Genomic DNA, 26,689 nt, shown 5'->3' on the forward strand with positions numbered 1-26,689 from the left:
CGAAACACAACAGGGGCCCTTGGACGGCTCGGTCTGGAAAAGAATCGAACTCAGAGTCCAAAGAGCCTCGGTGCTGAGGAGGAGGGATGGGCTTGTGGCTAAGGCGCTGGGCTGGGACTCAGACAAGCAGGGGTTCGATTTCCCGGCTCTGCCACAGACAGTGAGCAAGTCACTCTATGCCTCAGTTTCCCCATCAGTTATGATGACTTTCCCATGGGAATGTTAATTCCTCAGTGTCAGCGAGCGGGGGATAGGGGTTAGCTGGACAGACTAGCCTGGGACCCAGCAGCAGCTCGCCTACAATGCTGGCGGGGCGGAAAGACACAGACCTCGCCCTTGTGAGCCAAAGCAGAGCATCCTAGCTCGGCCCCAGCATTAGGGCTTAGAGCTTCCACAGGCACGAGGAGTGACAGGCTCACAGCTGCTGCGGAAGCAGTACCACCAGCATCACACCCTGACGCTAGCCAGGCTGCACCTCACCGAGCCAAGGGCTGGAGTCAGGAGCCAGGATCTGCCTGCGGGGGCCTGCACACATGGAAAGCGGTCACCCCGTCAAGGGAAGAGAGACACGTGCTGATGGGGACCCAGAGTCATTCTCACTACCTGGGGCCCAAGGGGAGAGGTGGCTGCTCCACCCATTGGTGACTTTAGAGCACAGACCCAATCAAAGGAAACTCTTTTTCCAACGGCAGGTAGCCAGCCCCGGGACACCCAAGCGAGAAGGGGAAGGGGACAGACAGATAGCGTGGGGTATATGGAAAGAGAGAAGTGGGTACACATGGCAACAGATAGACAGATGTCCTCAGGTCAGGTACTGAGAGTGAACTATTAAAGGACCATTCAACTCTGTGGCCATGGATAACTTTGGCTCTGCAGGGAAGATCAGGGTAATCAACTCTGATGGCACACGGCCTGGGTTGATCACCACAGGGGCAGGAAGGACTCCACCCTGCCCCACTGCGCTGGAAAAGAAGTGGTTGCTTTCCTCCGAAGCATGAGGTATTGGCCACTGCTGAGGGCAGGATAATGAACTTGATGGGGCAGGGTCTGGTCTGGGGCAGCAGAGAGCAGAGGGCCCCAGGAATGCCAGAGCCAGAGAGAGCGTGCACTGGGTCTCAGCCCTGGAGCAGGCCTGAGCACCGAGGCAGGAGAAACACAAGTTCGGGGAAAGTGAGTAGGCTGCTTTGCAATAAAATATTGTGACAGCATTAAACAGCACTTGCTCCCCATCCGCAGAGCCCTGGGAACGTAGGACAATGGAGCAAAGGCCGAGGCGGTAATTAACGTCTCACTGAGAGCGTTTCCCGGGAGGGGACTTCCCCGACTCTCAGAGGAACTGATGATACCAGGGATCAAAGACAGGCACAGCTCTGCCCCTCTGCCAAACACACACACACATGCTCCTTAGCCACACGAGCTCTCCTCACATATACACACATGCATGGACACACGCTGCACACAGGCACACTCCTCACACACTCATGCTCTCCACACGTATGCATGCACACATACCACACATGCAGTCCCTCCATGCTCCCCCACTCCTTATACCCAGTACACACAAACCCTCCCTGCACAACCATTTCCAATACACTCCCTACACACATACCCTGGCCACGCACTACATACAGTTTAGTCAATGAAAACACACACATGCCCTGAAGGAAGGGTTCTCTCTCTCTCACGCTCACACACACTGCCCACTCTCACCAGTGTAGATTACACATGTTCAGAACACAAAGACCCACACACACGAGGCTACATAAACACGCTTACATTGGGAGTTCTTTCCAGCAGGGACCATCTTTTTCTTCTGGATTTGTACAGCGCCCAGAACGATGGAGTCCTGGCCCGTGATTGGGGCTCCTAAGAGCTACTGTAACACACCTAATAAACAATGTACAGGGCCTAACACAACGCAGTCCTGGCCCACAATGGGGGCTCCTAGGCACTACCGTAATACACCAAATAAATAAGCATAGTGATATAGCAGTCATACACATATGCACACAGAGACAAGATAGGAATCCAGGAGCTGCCAGACTAGATCAGACCTAAGTTCCATCTAGCCCAGTCTCCTGTCCCCATCAGTGGCCTGTAGCAGATGCTGCAGAGGCAGATGTAAGAACCCCACAGTAGGCAGGCCTGGGACAACCTGCACCCCACATAGGTCTCACTCTGGTCTCTAATAGCCAGAGATCAGCTTCAGCCCTGAAGCAAGAGGTCTTCAAGCTCTTCTTCCATTTTTGTTAGCATTAACTGTTAAGACCCTGGTTCCATATAAACATCCAATCCTTCTCTGAATCTTGCTAAATTATCGGTCTCAACGACATCATGTGGCAGTGAGTTCCACAGACTAGCTACACCTAGTTCCTTTAATCAGTGTTGAATTTGTTCATTTGAATGTAATTGACTGTCCCCTTTTTCTTGTGTTCTGAGACAGGGATGACCAGTCACTATTGTACAGAGGTTTATCACGTCCCCTCTTATGAGCCTCGTTTCTAAGGCAACAATCCCACACTTTTCAATCTCTCTCCATATGGGAGTTTTTCCAGGCTTCCAATCAGTCTTCTCTGAACCCCTGTAATTCTGCACTGTCTTGCTGGAGATGGGGCTGACAAGGCCAGCACACAGACTCCAGATGAGGCCAGGCCATTGATTTATAGAAAGATATTCGAATATTGTCCGGCTATGTCTACGCTGCACTTGGGGTGTGTGATGGCAGCCCGTGGAGAGGTAGCCAAGCTAACTCCGGGAGTGGAGGAGTGGCATCGTCACAGCATGAGTTTCAGCATGGACTAGCTGCACAAGGAATTACCCAGTATCCGGGGCATGCTCTACAGCCCATGCTAAAGCTAAAGCCACAGCTTCTCTGCTCCGGTATCCAAGCTAGCTAGTGTACACACCCTGTGAGTGCAGTGTAGACATCCCCTCCGCACCCTCCTCTCCCCTGTTCCTCAGACATCCAAACATCTGGCTTGATTGTCTGATCGCAGCTGCACATTGAGGAGAGGTCTCCCCTGAGCCGCCTCCAACGCTGCCCAGATCCCGCGCTGGAGCTGATACGAGTTCATTTAGGCCCACAAAGACAGATGCGCGCATATACATGTGCACACACCTGCACAAACATGCACATGCAGATGCACTCACTGGCACCCACACTGCCGAGACCTGCGCTTCTGCTGCCAAAACTGGTCCTAAAAATGCCAACTGTGGCCTGAGCACCCCCGGCTGCCCACGTAACCGCTGGAATCAAGGCAGGCAAGGACCCCAGTGACAAAGCAAAAGATCAATAACTCCTTCCACTGCCAGAGCCTCCCTGCATCCTCCTGGCTCCCTCCTTCCCACGCCTCTCTGCTTTCTTTCATTCAGGCACAGATGCCTCCCTCGGCATGCCGGGCACGTCTGGAAAGCACCTATAAGGTACTAGTACAGGGAGACTCCCTAATCAGGGCCCGAGCTGCCTGGCATACTAATGAGCTCAGCTCTGCCGAGGAGGACGGGGAGAGAGGCAGAGATTTCGTGAGTGGCCCTGCTTTCCCTGCTCTGCCCCGGGACTGCAGGAGGGGAGGCCGGGGCAGGGGCAGAATGCTGACCGATCTGAGCTGGCTGAAAGCTCCCGCTAAGAGGGGGTGCAGCGTTCGCTGCTGAGATCAGGGCAGGAGGTGTAGGAGGGTGATACACAGCACACTCGCTCACACACGCATGGCAGAACATCACACGTGTGCACATACATTCACTATGCACGTCCACCGACTGGGCACACACAATGCATGTGCAAGCACACCATGGATATGCACACGCGTGTAGAGCAACAGACTACCTTACATGTTTGTGAGTACATGTGCATGAATGCACCTCATGCACAAACATGTACCACGTATGTATGTTTAGACTGTACACTCCTTGGGGTGGGGAGCCATCAGGGCCAGCATCGACTGGGCTGTATAAATAATACTATGTGTACATACACGTACATCAAACTGCCTCACTAACATACATGTACATGTGTATACACATGGACCATGCACACGTATGCTCCCACATATAATGCACAGATACATCTGCACACACACACACCCCAGCAAATCATGGCAACTCCTGACATTTCACACCAGGCCTAGATAGGGGCTCCCATGGTTCAGTCACAACACCTGAGATTACCTCTTGCTAACAGTCCCCAGAGTTGCTCCATTGGGGATGGATGGGGGGCAGGGAATGTGCAGTGGGGAACCCATGGCACTGGGAATTGTGCCCCCCAGTTGGCCCACTGTAGCCTGACTCTGCTGGCCCCATGCACAGGCGGACTCCCCAGTCTGTGCCGTGGGCTCTGGGTCTCACGCTTTACTCGGACGAGTTGCTGCGCTCTGACACTCCTTAGTGGGTTTGAGCTTTTATAGCTGAAGCCACACAAAGGAGCGTGAGACACCCCAATAGGGGTTTGGAGGATTGGCTCTTCCCCAGCAATTTGATCCCCAGACTCAAGGAAAGCTCGGATTTGGGAGCCATCCCATGTGCTCCCTTCTTCTGCCACACCAAACCCTTCACAGCCCAGGGTCTCCGACTCCCTGGGGCTGAGGACTGCGTCTCCAGCCCCCAGGACCCTCAGTCAGAGCAGCTAGCTCTCTTCTATTGAGATTTCCACGGCCTGCCTGCCAGTCTCCCCTGCAGCTCCCCCCCCCGCCCCCGCCCCACCGCGCTGGTGAGGAAGAAGCCATTAGAATAGCAAAACTGCAGCAGCACTAATCGGAGCCTCTCTCGGGAGTGGGCTGGATCCCTCCCTGCAGCTCCGAGGAAGGCTGGGAAACGGGAGGGCCAGAGCAGCCCCTCTCCCCACAGCCTCGTGTCCAAGGGGACCCCGGAAATCCGTCTTCCCATCCTGCAGGAGCTAGTGTGTTTAGGCAGCCACCACACCTAGAGCAGCCATCATTGCCCGGGGGACCAGGGAAGGAGAGGCAGAGGCGGCGGCGGCTGCTTTCCGCAGCTTGTTACAATCAGTGAGTGCCCCACCCCGGGGGGATTCGGTTCCTCTCCAGCAGGGTCTGCATGTGCCTGGCGGCTCTCAGAGCCCAGCTCACTTTCCAAGCACCCCCTTCAAAGGAACACTAGGGGCACAGTGAATGCCCCACGGAGGACCCCAGGGTGCTGCAGGGAGTGGGATGGGTGACTCAGTAGGGGGCGCTCTCCCCTTGGAGCCAGTGCTGACCTCAACGCCCCAGCAGGGCAGAAGGGGGCACTGTGCTGTTGGCCGTGCTGTCTTTCAGCATGACACATAATGACCCTGCTCCCATGTGGTCATTAATGACGCCTGGACAGAGACACAACCCTGTGTCCGACCTCCTCAGTCCAGACGCTGCCCCCAGTGTTTAGACGAGAAGCGATGGTGGAAACGGAAGCAGGGGCGGCAGCTAGGGACTCACTCCCTTTTCAATGCAGATGCTCTCCAACAGCCGCTGGTTTAATAAGTGATCAGCCGCTGAGCAGAGAGTGGCAGCGGGGCGGGGGGAGGACGGAAGTGAGACAGACAAAGGACGCGGTGCAGCCATTTGCACACAGGTGTGAAACGTGGCTGATCAGGCCAGCAGAGTTTGCCCTGCCCTTTGCATGGGTGTAAACGACTACACAAGGGGCCGGGCGCTGGTGCAACAGGCCAGGAACGAGTGGAAGAGGGGAGCAAGGAGAGGGGATGAGCGGGACCCCAGGAGAGATAAGGAGGGGCAGACGGTACAACTGCTTGGGACTCCGCACCCTTGATCTTCTCGGTGGCGACACAGACTAATCTCCCGTTAGGAGGGGTGTTGACTGCCCTTAGCTTCCCCTCTCCCCCAGCCCCGGCTGTCCGACACTGCCCAGCCAGAGGGCTTGGGTAGCCCTTCCGCTCAGTGCTGGAGCGGGTGACTGATCTCCCAGTCCCAGGAGCATTTGTCCCACAGCTGGGTGACTCAGACGGAGCCAGTCGTTTATCTGACGTGTCTCCCTGCCTGTCAGTGGGTGGTGAGTTTCTTCAGACCTGGTTGCCTTTTTCCCCAGGCCAATTTCCACACCCAGTCCTTGGCCTCGTTCAGCCCTCGCCCAGCAACACTGCTTAGGACAGAATGACGTGTCTAAGTGTAGTGCCCCCCGTCCCCAGTACCACAGTCATGCCACTGTCTTCTGCGACTCCTGAAACACCTCCGTGCCCAGCCCGGGGCTGGGATTCAAAGCCTTCCGGTTATTTCCACACCGTGCTGTGGAAGGGGGCATCGGGGACTGTATGATCTGTAGCAGCCGCAGAACTGGAGGCTTCCTGTCCATGCTGAGAAGAAACATTGCTGACAACATCAGATCAGCAGGGCCTACGCGGAACAGCCCCCACCCCACGCGCTGCCCCCAACCACTGCAACCATACAACATCTGGACCAGGTGTCGTGTGTGGACGCAAGGCATTGGAAGAGCAAAGCTTTTCAAGCAACATCTTGTTGCAATGCCTAGTGTAGACAGGGTCTGCAGGCCAGCGCAGGCTCCTAAGGACTCTTTCACCAAACAGATTTGGGGCCAGATCCCCAGCTGATGTAAACTGTCATCACACCACTGACTTCAATGGAGACATAGTGGTGTACACTAGGTGAAGACCTGGCCCTCTGTGTCTTCTCTTACCCCTCGCTGCTTTGTGAGGGACAAAACATCACAACCGGGATGCGTCCCCAGGGAGATACGCAGTATGGACAATTGCAGGGGATGGCGAAAGGATAACACGCCCACAGCACAGGCCTATAACCCCAGGCACAGCACAGAAGCAAGCGACATCCCAGGCAGCTGCACAAATAAGGTCCATACCAATGATAACTCTTTAGCTTGGGACTTGGGTTGGCCCTGTTGCTGGAGCAACTAAGCACCAGGTGTCCCAGGTAAGGGGGAGACCCGGCGTGATTCCAAGTGCAATGGCTGGAGGCAGTGGGACCCTTGGGTGAATTCTGTGGCTAGGGAGAGGTCCAGGACACTGACTGTTCATGGGTCCTGCCTTGCAGGGGAGAGGGGTCTCTGTGACCCATTCATTCCATGGCTTTTCTGTTGAGGAGGCCAGTGTCAGTGCCAGCAGCACCTGCCCACTGGGATTTGGACGGAACCTCCTCAAAATCATGTCATGCGACCGTTTCACCCCTCCCCACCAGGGCTGGATTTCAACCGGCAATCTCGAGGGAAGGCGCGACAGCCCATTCGAGATGCCCTGAGCCATCCAACTCCTAATAACTGATTTCCCTCCACAAACCCCTTTGTATCTCGGCAGCAGGCCCCATGCTAAGGGACCTCATGCTTCCTGTGCAAGTTAAGTCCCTTGCTTTGTGACCTCAACTTATAGCTTAAAAAGATATTCCCTGGACAACAGCCAGGGTATAAAGTAATAAAGGAAGTGACACCTGCTGCCTGGAAAGCAACTGCGGTGTCCCCCAAAGTAACACAAACAGCCAAGGAACAGATCATGTGCCAAAAACACACGGTAACAACAAAAGGCCAGACGCAGCAGGGCACTCAAAGTGTTAATGCAAACATTGCCCAGGTGACCATCACCAGAGACGCCCTGGGCGCACAGTCAAAACTGTGCAAAGAACAACCCTACGCACACCAGTATTGGAGCGACACCGGCTGAAATGTGTAGAAGGAAACCACGCCACAAATATTAGAAAGATCACAACTGTCAAGTGTCTGCAGGTGCTTTCGAAACATGTCCTCCCATGACACAAAGTAGGTAAGAGAAAAGGCAAGCACAGATAGAGAAGCAGCATGTCCCCAGTTCCTACAGCACGTCGGTGGCAAGACAGGACCCAGGAGTCTTGACTCCCAACCCCCACCCTGATTGAACTACTAGATCTATCCTCCCACTGCTGGGAAAAAACCCAGGAGTCCTGATTCGAACAGAACCCAAGAGTCATGGCTCCCCAGGCTGCTGCTCTGACCAGTAGGCAATATTGTCGTATTCTGCTTCACCACGAAACTTTGTATATTCAAGACTGGAGAGAAGAAACCATTCCCAGCAGGCAACCATCCTGCGGCACTCGAGAGTGAAAATGACACAAGGCAACACAATGGAAACACAACGTTATTTCTCCAGGAGTTATCCGAACACGAGAGCTGCCCAGCAGATAAACCCAGAGAAATACTAGGCAAGTGAACCAGTGCGACAGGCTCAAAGATGAAGAACCAACTCCAACAGGCATCAGCCTTCAATTCCACAGTCCCCGCGGAGGGGCAGGGACAGAGGGACAGAAGCAGGAAGCCACGGGGAAGTTAATCTGCAGAGGCCTGCTGCAAGGTGGTCCCGGCACTCATTAGGAGCAGGGATCTATGCTGAATGAAAGCTCTTTAGCTCCAGCCACCCCAGCGGCAGTGACGTCTCAGCACTAGCAGAGAGAGGCCATTGTTCCACAGCCCTAGAACTTCCAAAGCAGCAGGGATACGAAGCACTGGGGACCTGCCTAGAGTGAAAATGCTGCCAGGCCAGCTCTGCCCATTGCACAAAGCCCCAGGCTTGAATAATGCCAGTGAGCCCTTCTGTCCCACTCCCCAGCTTAAAACCCCATCCGCACATTAACCCTCACAACCGCTTTGGGAAAGCGAGATGCACAGATCTGCCCAAGGCCGTATGGACAGAGGCAGAGATGAGAACAGAACACAGGAGTCCCAACCACCTGTCAGCAACTCTAATTACTAGACACCACTTCCCCCTTACCTGGGAATTGAACCCAGGTGTCCTGACTCCTGGACGGATGGCTTTAGCCACCAGACAACCACTAGGCCATGCTACCGCCTCCCGGTTCAAGAAAATACATCATTGTTTGTACCCTGGTCTGCAGGTGACCAACACAGAGATGGAGAGGATAAAAAACAGCTACTCACCCTGTAAGAACCACCACAAAGTCCATCACATTCCACCCATTCCTCAGATAGGAGCCTTTGTGGAAAGCAAACCCTAAGGCGATGATTTTAATTCCAGCCTCAAAACAAAAGATTCCGATGAAATATGGTTCCGTGTCATCCTGGGAGAGAGAGGGAAATGCAGACAATGAAAACAGTAACAAGCCATGGGGCTTCTGCAGGGTCTCAAAGCACTTGAGGGCCACTCATGAAACCTCACAAGCCACTGTGAGATGTGGGGAAACTGAAGCACAGAGAGGGGAAGGGACTTGCCTCAGGCCACACCATGGTGAAGTGGCAGGGAGGAAACAGAGGAGTCCTGGTTCTCAGAATCCTGCTCTAACCACTAGATCACATTCTCTTCCCAGAGCGGGAACAGAGCCCAGAAGTCCCTGGTTCTCTGTGTGCTGACTACTGGACTACACTCTCTTCCCATAGAGAAGAGGTTCTGACTGAAGGGGTGGTGTGAATGTCAGAATGGATATGACAATAATTCCAAGAAAACAGTTTTGTTCCAGCTCTACGTGGTCTGGGGTACAAAGAGAGAGAGAGAGAGGTGAATGGAGATACACAGACAGATTACCAAAAATACCCCCCCAAGATTCCTAGAAGTCCCAAATCCCGTGGAATGGAGACGGCTGTCACTTCCCAGGCATTCCAGGCTGGCTCCGATTTTCATGGCCTGAGTAGGGAGGAATCTAGGACAAGCTGCTTCAGAGATAACACAGCCCGGGTCCGGTGGGAGAAGGGAACTGAAGCAATTGTGAGGGAGGCATATGGCATTGTCCCAGCTCCCAGCACAAGGGCAGAAAACAGGACATAAAAAGGACAGCTAGAAAGGGGGCTGTAAAGGCAGTCCCCTCTGGTGCAGCGGTCTAAGGGCGCAGCTGCACGGGGAAGCTACCCCAGAATAACATAGGGTGTGAATTTAAAATGCAATAGCTATACAGGAATAACCACGTGTGGACAAATACACTCCAGACTAAAAGTGTCCAGATGGGGAGTTATTCTGGTCAATTTCCCAATAGACATAAGACCTAAGTGTGACACTGCACCCCATATTCTTCACAGGGATGTTGTTATATGATTATGAAGTATTGTATGCAAGATACATCATGTGAGGTGTCATTGGAAAATGTATGGTTTGCTGAACATGACTATCTTATGTGTCTGCATGTATCATTTTTGTATCTGCAGTTATGACTATTGACTATGTATCTGTATTTCTAATGTCGTTACACCTGGGGAACGCCCACTGGAGAAGATGCTGTCAGTCTAGATAGTGGGTGGGAAAGGGCCTATTCAGGGCAATGGGCCATTAGGAAAAAACAACAGGCCTTAGGACAGTGGTTCTCAAACTTTTGTCCTGGTGACCGCTTTCACGCAGCAAGCCTCTAAGTGTGACCCTCGTTACAAATTGAAAACACTTTTTAATATATTTAACACCATTATAAATGCTGGAAGCAAAGCGGGGCTTAGGGTGGGGGCTGACATCTCATGACCCCCCATGTAATAACCTCGCGACCCCCCATTTGAGAACCCCGGCCTCAGGAGAAGCTGATCTCCCACCAGGGGATGAGCCTTCCAGAGAACACTCCACACAGCCTGGGAGTAATGGTTGCTATGACTCTACAAGGACATGTGACCAGGCCACATGGTGCTGGACTCCATCTTGGGATGTCAGTGTTTTTCCATAGACTGGGCTGGGACCCAAGCTTTGAAACAAAGGGTTCCTGCCATATGCAAAAGCTATATAAGGCAGGGAGCGACATCATCAGGTGTTCTTCACTCCCCGCACAGGAAAACTCCTGGAAACACCCGAGAAACAAGGGCTGAACGGGGGGAAGCGCTGGACCCAGGCTAAAGGGATTTCTAGCCTGTGAATGAAACACCTGGGGATTCCAACCTGTAAAGCAAGTGCAGCTTGCCCCGTAAGAATCTGCAGCCTGCTGGTACCATTTCTTAGGGTGAGAATCTGCTAATTCGTATCCAATCTATCTAGTATAGTAAGCTTAGTTCGCGGTTTTTTGTTTATTTGCTAGGTAATCCCTTATAATCACTTAACATCTATCTTTTGTAGTTAATAAACTTGTTTTTGCTCTATCTAAACTAGTGAATTGGAGTGACGTGTATGGGAATCATAACTCAAGGGCAAAGGCTGTTGCATATTCCACTCCACATTGAGGGAGGGGGTGAATTTTATGAGCTTACGCTGTACAGTTCCCTGTGCAGCACAAGATGGTATCATTTTGGGATTATACTCCAGAGGAGGTGCGCGCCTGGGGAGCTGGGAGTTGCCTTAGCTGTAGCTTTCCTACGCAGGGGCTGGTCAGAGAGCCTGCATGTAACTGCAGCCGGGTGTGTCCCCACCTGTACGTAGGCTGGTGAAAGTGCAGGCTGGAGGGCTTTGCAGCTTGTCCCAGCAGTGCAGTGTAAAAGGGAGCCCAGGCTGGTGGGCCAGGGCGCTCGGTGGTACTCCAGTTCCAGGTAGCACCCCGGGGGGAACCCACCACACTAAGTATTGGAGAACTTAGGTAAATCCAGCTAAGAAAGAGAGAGACGCCCACACTCACCAGTCGTTCTGACATCGGGGTCTTGTCTTCATCAGGCAGGTGCTGCTCCAGAGCAAGAACAATGCAGTTCGCTATGATAGTAGCTAAAATCATGTATTCAAAAGGAGTGCACCAGAGTCAAGGAAAACTCAGCTCTTGGGTTGGCCCCCTGTGCGTGCTGGGAGCAAGGAGGGCCCTATGCCTTGACAACTGGAGTCCCACTCTCTCAAGGGCGCTGCTGTCTGTGCAGGATTGTGTCTGTCCAAGGGTGTCTGCAGTCAGAAATACCCATGTCTCCCCAATTCCCGGAATCAGCTGCAGGGGCAGATGGAGTCTCCAGGGCCCCGATCCACCCAGCCTTCAGATCTCTCCCTAGCCTACCTCGCTGTTCCATTCAACCCCAGGAACCCTCCCCCACAGACAGCTCGCTGCTGTGTTGAGCCCTCTCAGACCCCTCCACAGGGTCCTAATCCCAAGGATCCGCCTGCTTACCCCTGACGGATGATCCCCCACTCTGTGCGGCAGGGGGAGAACTGCCCCACTCCCCGCTGACAGCCTGGGAGGGGGAGGCGAGCCCAGCTCTGCTGTTGGTCAGTTTAACTTTGTGCATGCGAGAGCAAAGCACCAGAGTTGAGAACATCTGATCCTGTTAATAAACCATTATGCAGTTCAACTGTGTTTGGTGCAACCAAGTTTTGTTGTATTCAGCTAACACCACCAGAGTCCTATTCCTGAGGCACAACCGCACCTTCCCTATTGCACAGCCATGCCTACAACCAGTGCATTCCGGGACAATCCAGGCAGCTATCCCATAATGCCTCAGCTGCCAAACCAGACAGGAGTAAGTACTTTTCAGACATGATGGGTAAGGCTACGAGTCTGTCACAGAGGTTACGGATTCTGTGACTTTCCGGGACCTCCAGGAGTTCTGCAGCTGCTGGGGCGGACCCCAGGACCAGCCCCTCGGGCAGCGGCTGGGGCAGTCCAGGAGCCAGACACACTGGCCGCTACTGGAGCAGCCTTGGCAGCTGGCTCTGGGACCGCCAGAGCAGCGGTCCCCGGGGCCTCTGTGCAGCGGGCGGCTGGGGGCAGTCAGCCCCCACTGCCAGTGCTGGGGCTGGCTGTCAGTCCCCGGGGTACCCCGGAGCAGCGGAGCTGTTGGAATATGCTGAGCAGCTGGGGCTGGCCCAGTTCGTGGCCGGGGGGGGGGGGGGCCTGGAAGCTTGGACTTCCGTGGGCTCCTTCCCCCAGCACTAGCGCTGTCAGCTGCTGAGAATCGGAGCTTGCTGCAGGCCCTTCCTGTTCATCGATTGGTTTGTGGGGGAAAGAGGCCTGAATCAGTGGCCTGTGGGAGCAGATCCGATACCGGAGAAGTTGGAGGAGAGAGGGCTAGGAACATGCAGGGCAAGAGAGACGGAGGGAGGGAGAAGGAAGGTGAAAGACAGAGCCATCCAGTTCTGGGGATCAGTTAAATCTTTTGCATTAAACAAATACCCTGAGCTCTGTTCCCCCCACCCCCACGCCACGCTCCTTCCCAGAATGGGTTAGTCACTCCATTGTGCCACCAGATTTCTTCTCCTCTTCAGTCTCCCCACCCCACTCCCCTCAACGTCTATGATGCAGAGGGACGCCCTTCCATCCAGGGAGGGGTTCAGAGGAGCTCGTGGGCAAAGGGAGATGGATTGCTTGGTTTGCACTGGCCAATGGAGAGGGATAAGTAAGATCAGGCCCGTGTCTTGGGGGAAGTGAGTACGCTTCTGAGGGTGGGTGGTGGGGGATCGGTATGTGCGAAGAACGCTAATAACAGCCAACGTTAATCCCACAATGGTCTAGTAATGCACCTTACTCAGCTAGGAATTAACTAAACCCTGCCAGAGGTGGGCTGGTGTTATTATCACCATTGTACAGATGAGGGAACTGAGGCACAGAGAGGGATGTGATCTGCCTAAGCGGCAGAACCAGGACAAGAACCCCAGACTCCTGAGTCCCAGTCTCCTCTGCTCTAACCATGAGAATCAACTCCCTTCCAGATCCAGCGGTAGAACCCAGGAGTCCTGACTCCCAGTCCCCTCCCCACCCCCTACCCGCTAGATCCCACTCCCCCAAAATGAATCCTTCCTGTGCCCCATTAGACGTCACTTAGGACGCAAACTATCCCAGGTCGCGCTTTGCAAGTCCTCTCTGTTGTTAAGTCTCATAAGTTTTCCCTCTCTAGCAGCATTTCCAAGAGGGATTCTTTTGGTCAGCCCCCATGTGCTCCTCCTCTCCTAACGCTGGGAACAGAACCCTCCCTATTCTAATCACGCGACAACACCAATCCACATGCCTGTGCCACAGGCCGCACGTAGCGGCTCTGATGGCTCCGGGGGTTATTTCTAGCCACCCTTACAAAATGTTTTTTAAAATGTCTGTCTAATGCAGACATCAAACACATACATTTTAAAAAACAGATTCAGTTGCACCCCATGGGTGAGGGGAACAGGTCTTCTCACTCACTCACTCACACAAAGTTCCTTTTCTATTTTTACTATTTTTGAACAAAATCAAAGCAGCTTATCCTTGAAAAGAAATGAAACTGCTGTATGAAGCCGCTGAATTGTGTTTGACACATTAACTAGCAGACAGGAGGAGCAGAACAGCTGACAAGCACAGCAAGCAGCTTGTTAAGACAGCAGCAAGGTCTAGGGTTTTCAGCCAGGAGGTTGCTAATAGGTTCAGAGGGGTCAGGACCATCCTCCCTTTCCTTTGGGCTTGGAGAGAGGCTGGGGGGAGAGTCCTGAAATCTTTGTCTCTTGAAACACAGGGCCATTGTATATAAGAAGTCGAGAAGCACTTGCCTAGTGGTGAGAGCAGGGATCTGGAAGCGAAGACTCCCGGGCTGCATTCCCAGCTGGGAGCGAAGTGGGCTCTCGTGGTTAGAGCAGGGAACTTGGAACCAGGACTCCTTGCTGTTATCCTGACTTGGGAAAATCACTTCCTTCTGGTGTGACAATATAGAGCTGAGATGTTACACACAAACCAAACTGTAACAGCAAACACCGAGCAAGCAGCCAACGTTCCCACAGGCAGAGAGGCCCGAGAAACTGCAGTGTAACAGCATTCAACGAGGGCAGCTCCCCGGCGCAGGAGTGTGTTTCAGCACCAGGGCTAGCTCCTCACTGAGCCGCTCTGCTTGGCTTGGCCGTGACCCTGCTAGGGAGTTTGGCTTTGCTCTGGATGTGTTTTCAGGCCAGCCTCCCACCTTGCCGGGTCCTAGAGCCTGGGCTTCAGCCCGAGCCCGAACGTCTGCACCGCAACTAAACAGCCCCTGAGCCCGAGTCAGCTGAAATGGGCCAGCTGCGGGGGGCTAATTGCAGTGTAGACATGCCCTGAAGGTCTTAATTCCGAGGGCGAAATTTACGACGTCAGGAGAAAACCAGAGCTTCATCCCTGGCTTCGCCTCCCAGGTCAGAGAGCCACAGCCTGGTCCCAGAGTGGCCAGCCCTACTGCTGAGGGCTGCAGATTGCTCCACGGCTTGGCTAACTGCACAGTGTCTCATGGGGTCCTTGCTCCCCCAGTGCTCATTGCCACCACCCCAAGCACGGGAGTGAGCTCCCTGCTCTCCCTGAACCCCAGCCCTCCAGCCCCACGCACTGCGTCAGCCGAGCACACAGCCCTTCTAAAGCTCCTCAGGTCCCAGGTCATTTCAGCACCAAGGTCGTAGTCCACAAACGATGGTCTTACTCCGTCCACCTGACCTTGAGTCTCTCCACCCTCCTCTTCGGGTACCCGCCTTTTGCTGGATCCTTCCAGCCAAACTCCCCACTGCTGGTGCAGGGACCTTCTTCTCCGCAGCTCCAGCCATTTGGAACAGCATCTCTCTCCTCCTTTCCCATCACTCTCCACTCACCTAGCACCGGCCTCCTCCCTGTCCTGCCAACCCATCTCTAGAGCCCTGCAAATCTGCCGCTAGCCTCTTCATATCCACAGAGCATGTTTGCAGGTCACGGATCAGATGCGGATACAAATTTTGTATCTCCGCAGGTCTCTCCTGCACCATGAGCACTAGAGCCAACAGCTCCCCCCCCCCCCAACGTATCATTCTACCTCCACCTCATTGAAAATCACTGCTGGAAACTCCCACCCCTCCCCCACTTGTGACTCTGAATTCCTCTCTTCCCCAGCTGTTCTTCCGCTCCACCGTCAGGATAATTAACTCTGTGAGGCCTTTTGGGGTTCCATGGATGACTGCTTTGGGCACCCCCCTCCCCACCTTGTTCCCCCATCCTCTTGGCACGCAGCAGAGAGCGTTGTCTCAGCGAAGGTTCGTCTGTAAGTTTTATCATTAAAAAATAAACTCAAATATTTTATGTCTCCACCAAGAAGCTTTTACTTTTGCAAACGGTATTGATTTAATCCTAGAGGCAACTGGCAGCTGTCCCAGGAGTTTAATCAATAGGACAGCACCACCCTATAGAGTCTAGCTTCAAACAACCCCAGCCACAGTTCTTACCCAGGTCTTCAGTGACCAGCACTGCTGATGGTTTCGCGCTGCTCCCCAGGTCTGTGGGGATGAGAGGGGTCGCCGAACTGATAAAAGTGCCCGTGGCCTGATCAGGGCTACAGTGACCCCTTGGAGCTCTCTGCAATTACAGATATTTGTCACTCTTCCAAGGTTTTGATCGGATTCTGACAGGGCCAAGGAGATGGGATGACAGGGAACCAGTAACTTAACCCACCGATCCCAGGTCTCAGAAATCCCCAACCTTCCTCCGAAGTTCCCCTGGGAACCAGAGATCTCAGGGGTGAAAGTAACATCAGTTCGGGCAAGGTTGAAGCTGTGATGTCTTCCTCCTCCTCTGCTGAGCTGTCCTGAACCAGGAAGTCTCTCAGGAGAGTGCAGGAGGGAGAGGGGGCAGAGAAGCAGGAGGGAGAGGAGGCATTGGGTCTGTCTTTCTGCATTTGAGAATGTTACCCTGCCCCCGAGATATTGGGTCAACCTCATCCCTGGTGTTGAGTTAAGCACTGGCAACAGGGTTGGGTTGGGCCCCAAAAGAGCGTGGGTCTCCAAAACGAGACGAGACGAGAAGACAAGTGAATGGCTAGCTACATTTACTCCCAACCCTCCTAGGATTCTGTTGTTCCTAGGGCTCTGGGTCCCTCCCACTCTCCTCCTCACCCACCCCAGTCAGTGGCTGGGGCTGAAATGTGCAGCGCTAGCACCACGTCCTCTCCTCTCTGCTCAGATCCTGCTGAAATGTATGTTTCAACCCCCACGGCAATAATTTGGCAAGAACTCAAGTTCCTGCACAAGCACTGGCTGGTACTCAGGCTTCTGGAGAGGAGCTGGAACTGGCCGCTGGTGCCAAATGTGTAGCAGCTCCGTGACCTGCACTCCAGGCCTCCGGAAGTGGGACCGAGACTGGCCCCGTGACCATCTCCTTCCTCGTGCTCGCTGGGGAGGCTTTGGCGCTCAAAGCCAGAGCCACCTCCAAAGCACAGCAAGGCCGATCAGCTGCTCTGTGCTGTTTAGGATTCAAACATCCCCCACAGCTGATCTGCGGATCTCAGAGTGAGTTACTAACATCAGCATCGCTGCCCCCCGCCATGTGGGTCAGCGTCATTATCCCCATTCTACAGAGAAGGAAAGAAATTCACCCCCACGTTCACACAAAGCATAACTAAGAACAAAGCCCCAGCTCCCAGTTCCACACCTCTAATCACTAGACCAGCCGAGTGCCAGAAGTCCTCCCTCCCAATCCCCCTGCTCTCACCACCAGCGCACACTCCCCTCCCAGAGCCAGGAATTGAGCCCAGGGGTCCTGCCTCCCATCCCCCTGCTCTCACCACTGGAACCCACTGCCTTCCTGCAGGTGGAGGGGAATTTCCAGGCTCCGATTAACCAGGCCTCCTTCTTCAGCAGTACACTCTGGGGAGGAAAGTGGCCTCATTATTAGGCCTCATACAGGAATGGAAAATACAAGGTCTGTGATCAGCTGGGGAACAAGCGGAGTGATCCAGGGCTAGTCAGAGGCTTCCTGGATGGTGCTGAGTGAATAAGGCGGGTGAAGGAAGGGAAGTGAGTCCAGGTTTGCACCGAATACATCCCCCAGAGAAGAAGTCTATTAACGTCACAGCCAGGGGCTGTGCAGGTGTGCTGCCACTACTCCACTGAAAGGTTCTTATCGAGCAAGGGAGGGAGTGGGAGGAAATGGGGAAGGATAGAGCTGGAGGACAGATGGATAGACACATAGATAGACAGACAGACAGATGCGTTAAAGGGGGCTCCCGAAGAGGGAAAGCACGTCCCTGTCACACTCCCTTTCACCGCTGCTGCAGGGGAAGTGTCCATGGAGAAGGGGCACAGCTTAGCTGCCTTGGAAGTGGCGGTTCTGATTTGGGGCAGAAAGGGCCACCCCAAACCCTGGCGCTTTGGGATGGGGTGGCGGGTTTGTTTCCTGCTTATCCTCCTGTGGTATAGGGGCAGCTGAGCTCGCGAGGGCAGCCCGTCTGCGAGGACCGCCATGGCAGCTGGTCTGAGTAGCACTAAGCCCTCGTTCTTTGGCTCTGTGCTCCCCCCTCACACAGCACACACACACACTTTTAATTGGCAAGACAATTTCTGTTGCTTTTCTCTGGCACTGCAGTTTCTGAGCTCGTCGAAGCTGATTCCAAACCTCCTCCAGCTAAGAGGCGGGAGAGAAGCAGCCAGGTCCGATCACACAGCGTTCAGCACATGAGCTCTAGGAGCGGAGAACCTGGAACGTGCACTCCAGCCAAGGCATTCCTGCAATTGTACATTTCGGGCAGAAGGCTTTTTTAACCAGTGTGCTCAGCAATTATTTTGGTGCCATTGTGATGACAGATAACTCATCCCAGGCTGCTTATCAAGCAAATGCCCCTAGCCCCCGCTCCTCAGCCTGCCTTCCCCAGGGTACCACAGCACCTCCGTCCTCCAATAACACCACTCACAGGCTAGGTTACCTTGGGCAGACTCAGACTAACTCTGGCCAGGCTAACTCTCGTGAGACATACCCTCACCCTCCCCTCACTTCCCAGCCTCTATCCTGTTTCTCCACCCAGTTTCCCCCATGCCTTCTCTTCCACAGCTCCCACTGCCTCCATCTCCCTCTACTCCCCTCCGCGCTTCCTCCAGTTATCTAGCACTGGCCTCACCTCAGTCCATCCAATCTCAGGGCAAGAGCCTTCCCCTCTGCAGCTCCTGCTCTCAGCATCACCCCGCACCCATGTCTCACCAGCTCTTCATCCAACTGCAAATCACAGCTGAAAAAAATCTCTTTCCTTTCTTGCCTGTGCCTCTTAATTCCACTCGCTATGTTTATGGCCTTACAGATGCTATAATTAAGTTACCATACAACATCTCTGCACCATGGCTAGGTCACTTTCTTCAGATGAATAAATAAATGATATTAATTTACAGTTATATAACATCTTGCTTCTCAGAGCACTTTCCAGATTATGGCCCTATCCCCAGATGGGGTAAATCAGCAGAGCTTTTTTGAAGTCAATGGAGCTATACTGATTTATACCACTGGGGGATCTGTTCCTATGTAGCAGTTCACCCAGCACTGGCGTGCACCCACTTCTGGGATGCAGCTCCTGTGCACAGCAATACTGCACAGAGATCACCTGCCCAGCACTGAGAGACAGCCACCTCTGAAATGGGACATGGCAGCTTTGTAACAGTCACAAAGCAATCCCAGCACCAGGCCTTAATGAGAGAGAAAACCCATCAGCACTTGAGTTTACCTTGGAGGTTTCCCATCCACATACCGTGTAGACACAACGCTGCTTAGGTTGCAAACCACGTGGGATGAGGCAGCAGCCTCCACCTGTTGGCTTAATTCCCAACTCTGGGTGTTCACAAGGCCGGCAAGACTGCTGTTGTATTGCCTATTAGCTTCTCCGAGGCTGTCCTGAGGCTCCAAGTGGAGTGGGGTCAGGTAGAGATTTAATCAGGGAATGACCGAGGGAAAAATCTGCCCACTGGAGGAGTGAGGAAATGGTCAGGCCTGGCTGGCTCAACCCACGTGGGTGGCTTTTATCGGGACGTATGGACTGCAGAGGACGATGCTGAGCAAAACTTGGCTGCTGCTGGCTCTAGTAGGAGAATCATCAGATTCCCGAAAGCAGCCTAAAAGTGTGGAGGGAGGGGGGGAGAAAATGAGAGCATAGGGGCAAGGGCTGGAGAAGAGAAAGAGGCAGGAGAGAGAGAAGATAGAAGAAAGAAAAAAGAAGGGAGAGAGGGAGCACATAACTGAAAGAGGGAATGGGGGGAGGAGGAGAAAGACTGGAAACAGATGGAAGAGAGGGATAGAAAGCAAGAGGAGGAGACAGCGGAAGGAGGAGAGAGGGAAGTAGTGGAAAGAGGAAGAAGGCTCACCCTATGGCTGCTGGCAGCAGAGGAAAAGCCCCTGCCGGATCACGTGTGATGCCTACAACTGTCTCCCTCTCATTAATTTCACTATCAAACAAGCCGCAGTATCACAGCCTGGATTCCTTCGTGATGAAATATTTAACTAGGAGGAACCCAGCCGAGATCAAAGATCCTCGTTTACAGCGGGACCCCGGGGAGAGTTACAGAGAGGCCGCTGCTGGGATTAACCAGAGGGCACACACCTCTGCCGCGCAAAGAGGAAACCAACCGCGTCATCTGGGCCCCTGCAGGTCAGGGGCCAACGGCAGGAGATTCCTGGCCTTGTTTTCCTACAGGGGGCAACATATGGAGGGGGCGGGGGCAGAGCCACCAAGGTACACGGGCCTGCTGCTGTACAATGGGACGGGGCCCAGATACCACGGGGATGGGCATCACATAGCTAGCTAGACAGGTCTGGCTCATGTTAAGCGACCTCGGGAATAAAAGCTGGCCCTAGATCCCAGGGAATGTGTCTGCAATAGAGAGCCGAGGAGACATATGGATCAGGGACAGTGAGAGAAGACTAGCCTGACACTATGTCAGAGTTAGCTTCCCCCCCACTTATCCTACCACTGGTGCTGGGCACAGGCAGTGACAAGAGCCAATCCCTCCCCACGTGAGTCAGGGGGAGGGGCAGAGACAGCCCCTCCACCCCACTCCCCCATCCTAGTGCAAGACAAGATCGAGTTGTGCCACACAACCCATGGCTACAATTAAAGCCAATTTCTGCTCCCTTTTCCCTCTAAGTTAACTCGGGATCACCACACAGCTTTTCCTCCTGAACATCTATTATTCCCTGGGCACATGGGGTTGACACCCTTCTCCTGAACCCCAAAGGATCAGAGATGCCCTCCCGTGTTCTTTGCAACCGAGATTCCAAGCTACCCAAAGAGAGCCACCCCCTCCCCTGCCTCTGCACTGTCTCTCTTCTGACTGCCAGCCTTTTCCCCTTTTGTGAAAAGCACCCCATGCGGAAACACATAAACCTGATGGCCTCTTGAAAAGAGAATAAAGGAGGGAAATGGTGCCCCAGACCACTGGTCCTGAGGGGCTGTTCATTCTTCACCCCTGATCACACACAGAACAAATGGGCCTTTGTCATGCCAGGGTATGCTGGTTTGGGCTTGGGTTTTTGTGTGTGTATCACAGCATCTCCTACTCAGATTAAACTAAAGAGAACCTCTCAAGAGAAAAGTCACGTACTCACAAATAAAACCTCTTTCTCTGTGCGGCTCACACCCTGCTAGGCTGCTAGCGTCAGGAGAATCTGCACAAGCCCATTTCGTTATCACTGCACTGCGAGTCTCTCTGCTCAGGGCGGCGAGTTTCACTGTGTGTGTCTTCAGTGGGGTTCAGTCTCTGGCTCTCCTGCACTAGTGCTAGGCGGCTGGGGATTGAGTTCAGAACGAAAGAAATGTTGTGACCTAAGTCAGCTGAAGCCAAAGTGAGTCATTCCGTTGACTTCAGTGGACTTTGGATCAGGCTTGTCACTGAAATGTTAAGAAAAAATATGAATTGAAACACCTCGAAGAGGCACTCCCTTCTCTCCTACCTTAACGGACTCTATCATTTAGAGCCTAAAATTACTGCACAAGGATAGACTGACAAGCCAGGAACAGAACCCAGGAATCCTGGCTCCCAGTTTCTGCATTAGACCCCCCATTCCCCTCTGAGGTGGGGAGAAACCCGCCATTTCCAATCCCCTCTTGCCCCAATCACTAGGCCAAGCCTTCTCCTAGAACCAGAAATAGAAACCAGGGATCCTGACACCCCAGCCCCAGCTCTAACCACTAGCCTACACTCTCACCACATCTGCTAGGGCTGCTGGAGGGGGTAGCAAGAGGTTCGAGCCAGAACCATGTTTATTTATTTATTTTGCATTTATTCTGATTCCCTAAAATGTGCCCAGCTGGGAGCTCTGGGGCTACAAACAAACTCTCCTACCGAAACAGCAAGACAAGGTGGTTAAAAGTGGGGGCCACTGTCCAAACTAACCAACTCTACACACAGTAGCCTATTCACTACCCGCCCTGCCACTCAACTCATGGGGAACAGCGCTACCGGGCAGGGGGAGGAGGGAGTAAATTCAAACTAACTGCAAAAGTGGGGACCCCTCCGTGAGAACAGCCCCCCCCACACACACACACACAACTGACTCCAGTTTAAAGCACTAGCTCCACCGCTTCAGCTGATCCCAGTGAGATCACGGGAAGAGAGAAGAAAGTGTAGGGGACTGGGCTCAGGTGAGGGGGGGAGGATCAGCTGCTCTTTGTGGAAACAGGGCTGTTTTGAGGTCAATGGGCTACAGCTCCGCAGAAGGAAGGCACCACAAAAGTGCAAAGGATTCATTATTCATGGCTATTACAGGGAAGTTGATTCACCCATAGATGTGGCATGTGGACACAGGCCAGGTGGGTCATTTGTGCACAGCACCTTCACGTCAGTTAGCGAGAGAGCGACACACACCCACACACACCCCACAAACAAGACAGAGAAAGAGGGAGGCTATCTGCACCTCTGGTGTCTAGGGAGAGGGGTTCTTTTGTTCTGCTCCTGTAAGAAGTCACCGCCCCAGCTCTCTTGTCTTGGAAGCTCAATACAGAGGGATTGTTTGAGAGCAAGATGAATATGCCAGCCAGGGTAATGATCCTTTTACTAAAAACACAGATCAGGGCTGAAATATTCAACCAACCACTAGCAAATATACCAGCAGGAGCAATTCTACACCAGCTGGACTGTCACCCTGATTCTCCTCTCATGCCCAGTTTTACCCCATGTTACTCCACTGGCTTCAGTGGGATTCTTCTGATTTATACCAGTGTAAATCAGAGGGCAATTAGGCCTCCCGATTGTGTCATATGTAAAAATGCCAGCCCAGCATTGGTGTTGGCTTCAAGGGGAGTTAGCCTTGCACGGGCCAGGTCCGTTATGTTTATAACCCCTGACCCCGAGCAAGGTGGCTATAGCTACCTATTTAAAAGCTAAGACAACATCTTCTGTTTCTCTAGCACCTTGGATCCCCGAGTGCTCACACAGGGACCACTCGGCCACCTCAGGGTTGAGACACGGCAGCTGTTTAACAGCCATGTAGAACACTGACGTTTGAGACAGGATGTGAGAAACCCTACTGCATTGTGAAGGATTTGGACTGTGAGTGTGAGCAGTTCTCACCAATTCCAATCTTGCACATTATTTATTGTCTACCTACGGGATGTGTCAAGCCCCATCACAGTGTCACACTCTGAGAGACACAGCATGAGACAATCCCTATTCCAAAGAAGTTACAGAGTAACATTTACAAAAGCACCTACGTGACTTCGGAATAGGGCTGGCCAGAACACAGGAATTCCCTTTCACAGAAAATTGCGAGGTTTCAGAAATTGTTTTCCTTCTGTGTCAGGACAAAGCCGAGACCTTTCCGAACGTTGCATGAAAAGCCATAGAGAAAGGGGTTCACTTCCTTCAATAGCCCATAGCCCTGTGGTTAGAACACCTCTATGGGATGGAGACATTGGTTCAAGTTCCTAGTCTGTCTGATTTAGAGCAGGGACTTAGAACTCCCCCATGATTGCCCTAACCCTAAAGCTGTACAGTCTGTCTCTATTAATGAAAACTTACTGGTAATTACTTACACAAAGCAGAACAGCTCCAACAGGAGAGACAGAACGAGACCGGTTCAGAGCAGTGACTTGGCACTGGATCGCCCAGTGCCCTAACCCCTAGCTACTGGCTATTCTGGGATGGTGGTTTCATTCTGTAGTGTCCAATATGTTCCCACAAAATGTTTTGGTTTTGATGAACTGACATTTGCCAGCAGAACAGCTTTTCGTTGAAGAACTCCCAACTACCTCCAGCTAGGAGTCTCAGGCCCAGGTTTTAAAAGGTATTCAACTTTTGCTCTGCTCAGCATTGCAAAGCCTAAGTGATTTAGATGGCTAATTCCCATTTTCAAAAGGAGCAGGCACTTAGGCACCTACGTCCCATTGACTTTCAAAGAGTCTTAGGCTTCTAAGTGCCTAAACCATTTCTGAAAGTGGCCCTTAGGCTCCTAAATCCTTCAAGTGCTTTTGAAACTTTTGCCCTCAGTCTACAGATTATGACATTTTATTTTAACTAGCAATCAGACCCCAGTGTGGGCTAATCCCAAATCAACTTCACTTTGGAAATCAAAGTACTTTAAAAAAAGTGCAAAAAATGCCTAAACTAATTTGCGCAAATGTGTAAAATGTAATAACAGTGAATCCTTTAAGAAAATCAGAAATCCAAGGCAAGGCCCTGGCTCGGCACACCAAACTTTATGGTTGTATTTCAGACCAGAAGTGGAGCTGACCCAGATTTGAATCCAGAAGAACAGATGGTGCCACTAGTTGTTAACCAGACACATGGGTCATCAGCAATGTTTGAACTTCCAACAATCAGACTTGTAGCAAAGGCGTCTGCCACTTGAGCAAGGGAGCAGTACCATTAGCTAGTGGCAGCAGTAGGCTGTTATCCTCTAAAGAGGACATGGCACAAACTTGGCTAGTTAATTTGCACTAGGATTCAGAGGAATGCTTCTTGCTTCATTTTTTAATCCATTTTATTGTCCACAAAAAAATGGTTGAACGATGTCTGCAGCCTCTTCTTCCCATGTCCTCATGTGACCAGAAATCTATACATATCCTTACCTGTGTACAACCCTCCTTGCCACCGTCACCCTTAAACCCCAGAGGGTACTACGGAAACCTACACCCACTCACTACAGGTATAGAGACACTCCACTACGCAAACAATACCAAGGCACCTACAAATGCATCAGCCCCTACAACCGCTAATGTGGTACTGAAATCCATATGCATGTTCCTCTTCCTTTCACCCTCTCCCAAGTTGTGCTACTGAATTTCTCACACACACACACACACACACACACACACACACACACACACACACACACACACACACACTTCCCCCTACAGACTATGGACATTTATTAGAGAACTCTATAGACACGCAAATCCTCAACCCACAGTGTGTAACGATAAGCTGTGCACCGGTACTCAGCTTACACCATGTTTAACAGAAATGTACTCCACCCAAAACCAAACACACATCTCACAATTACCACAGTGTACTCAACATCTGCCATACAGTCACACAACAGACACGGTAACACACCTAGGAAGCTGCACACACATTCTGCCCTTCACAATTACCCACCCAACAAGTAGGCTAATGTGTTCACCTCCGACATATGCACAGGGAGCTCTCAATTGCCTCCCTGGGGCTCACCTCTTTTAAACAGAGCTAAAGGAAATGTGAAATAAAGATTTTTATAACCCCCGCATTGTCAGGAACAACTGATGAACAACACTCCAGGCTAGTGGGCAGCTGGGGTAAATGTGGGCCTGACATAAATGGTGAAGCTGAGCAGTGTACACACAGAGCACATGTGCACCATGAGGTTACACCTTGACACAGAGGGTGTGTCTACACTGCAACTAGACAGCTGCAGCTGGCCTGTGCCAACTGACTTGGGCTTGCGGGGATCAGGCTTAGGTGCTGTTTAATTGCAGTGTAGACGTTTGGGCTCAGGCTGCAGCCTGAGCTCTGGGACCCTCTGACCTTGCAGTGTTGACCCACCCCAAGCCTACGTCACAATTAAACAGCCCCTTAGGCCAAGCCCCATGAGCCCAAGTCAGCTGGCATGGACCCGCTGCATTTTTTAATTGCAGTGTAGACATACCCAGAGTCAACACCAACCAAGAAATACAACTCACAGACATATGCATACCAAGAAATACACCCAAACACACACTCACATACGGACGTATACACACGCACATACTAGAAACTACACCTAAACACACACACACACACACCAGGAAATGTGTACACATTTACACATACAGGGAAGTGCCTATAGACACAGATTCTTGCACACACCAACACCCCATACACCACAACATACATACACAAACCCCATGCAACCTAGTGCCAAGTTTTCTAAAGAGATCAGTACCCAGCAGCTTGAGAACAGAGAATGAACACACACACACACACACACACAAAATAACAACAACAAGAGCTGCTTAGGTGCTGGACTTGTGTGAAAATCTGGCCCCAGTTGTGGTTACTGAGCCCCTAGACACTAACCACAAACACGCAGACACTGAAACAAACAGCCTTCAGAATTCAACAGATGCCACGTAGAATGAAGCAAGCTAGGACAGCAGATCTGATTTTCAGATGTCTCTGACTGACCTGTTCCCAGCCAGTCACCACTGCCCCACCCCGATGGCTCTTTTCACAATGCAGTATCTTTGATGGTCAGATGTTCCTGTGGTATTGTTGTACCTTACGTTTTGCTACACTCCCAATCTGTGTCCTTTGTGCTAACAAAAAATGAAATATGTACCTGGAAAAAAAAACCCTCATATACATACAGAGGAAAACTCACACAGCCCCAGCCCCGGAAACACCCCATACACCTAGATATGGAAAAATCCCATATACTCATGCCCAGTACAGCTACAGACAGAACCCCCTCTGCCCCATACACCTAGACCCAGAAACACACATTCCTTGACACTGAGATACCTCCTAAACATAGACATGGAAACACCCATAGATACACACACCCCAATGCACATAGAGATACACACTTGCCTTAGGCACCTAGCCATGGAAACACAAAATCCTAAAGACACGTACACCCCATGTGCGTCACACAGAGACGCCTCAAACACCTAGACACACACACGAACTTCATATACATACACAGGATAACACACATCCACATCATACACCTGCACACAGAAACACAGACTGCATTAGACCCCTTCTGGTGTA

The 26,689-nt window shown here is 52.3% G+C and overlaps 1 protein-coding gene across 1 annotated transcript in view; it reads right to left on the reverse strand.

Moving 5' to 3' along the window:
• CACNA1A (calcium voltage-gated channel subunit alpha1 A) overlaps nt 1–26,689 on the reverse strand; it is a 173,760-nt gene that overhangs the window by 103,675 nt on the left and 43,396 nt on the right. The window contains exons 3-4 of the mRNA XM_054013050.1: nt 11,466–11,571; nt 8,875–9,014 (exon numbers count right to left, since the gene is read on the reverse strand). Of these exons, the coding sequence (XP_053869025.1) occupies nt 8,875–9,014; nt 11,466–11,571 (246 nt within the window). The remainder of the gene's footprint in view (nt 1–8,874; nt 9,015–11,465; nt 11,572–26,689) is intronic.

This window comes from Malaclemys terrapin, chromosome 23 (assembly GCF_027887155.1).
Source record: "Malaclemys terrapin pileata isolate rMalTer1 chromosome 23, rMalTer1.hap1, whole genome shotgun sequence".
Taxonomy (NCBI): domain Eukaryota; kingdom Metazoa; phylum Chordata; order Testudines; family Emydidae; genus Malaclemys; species Malaclemys terrapin.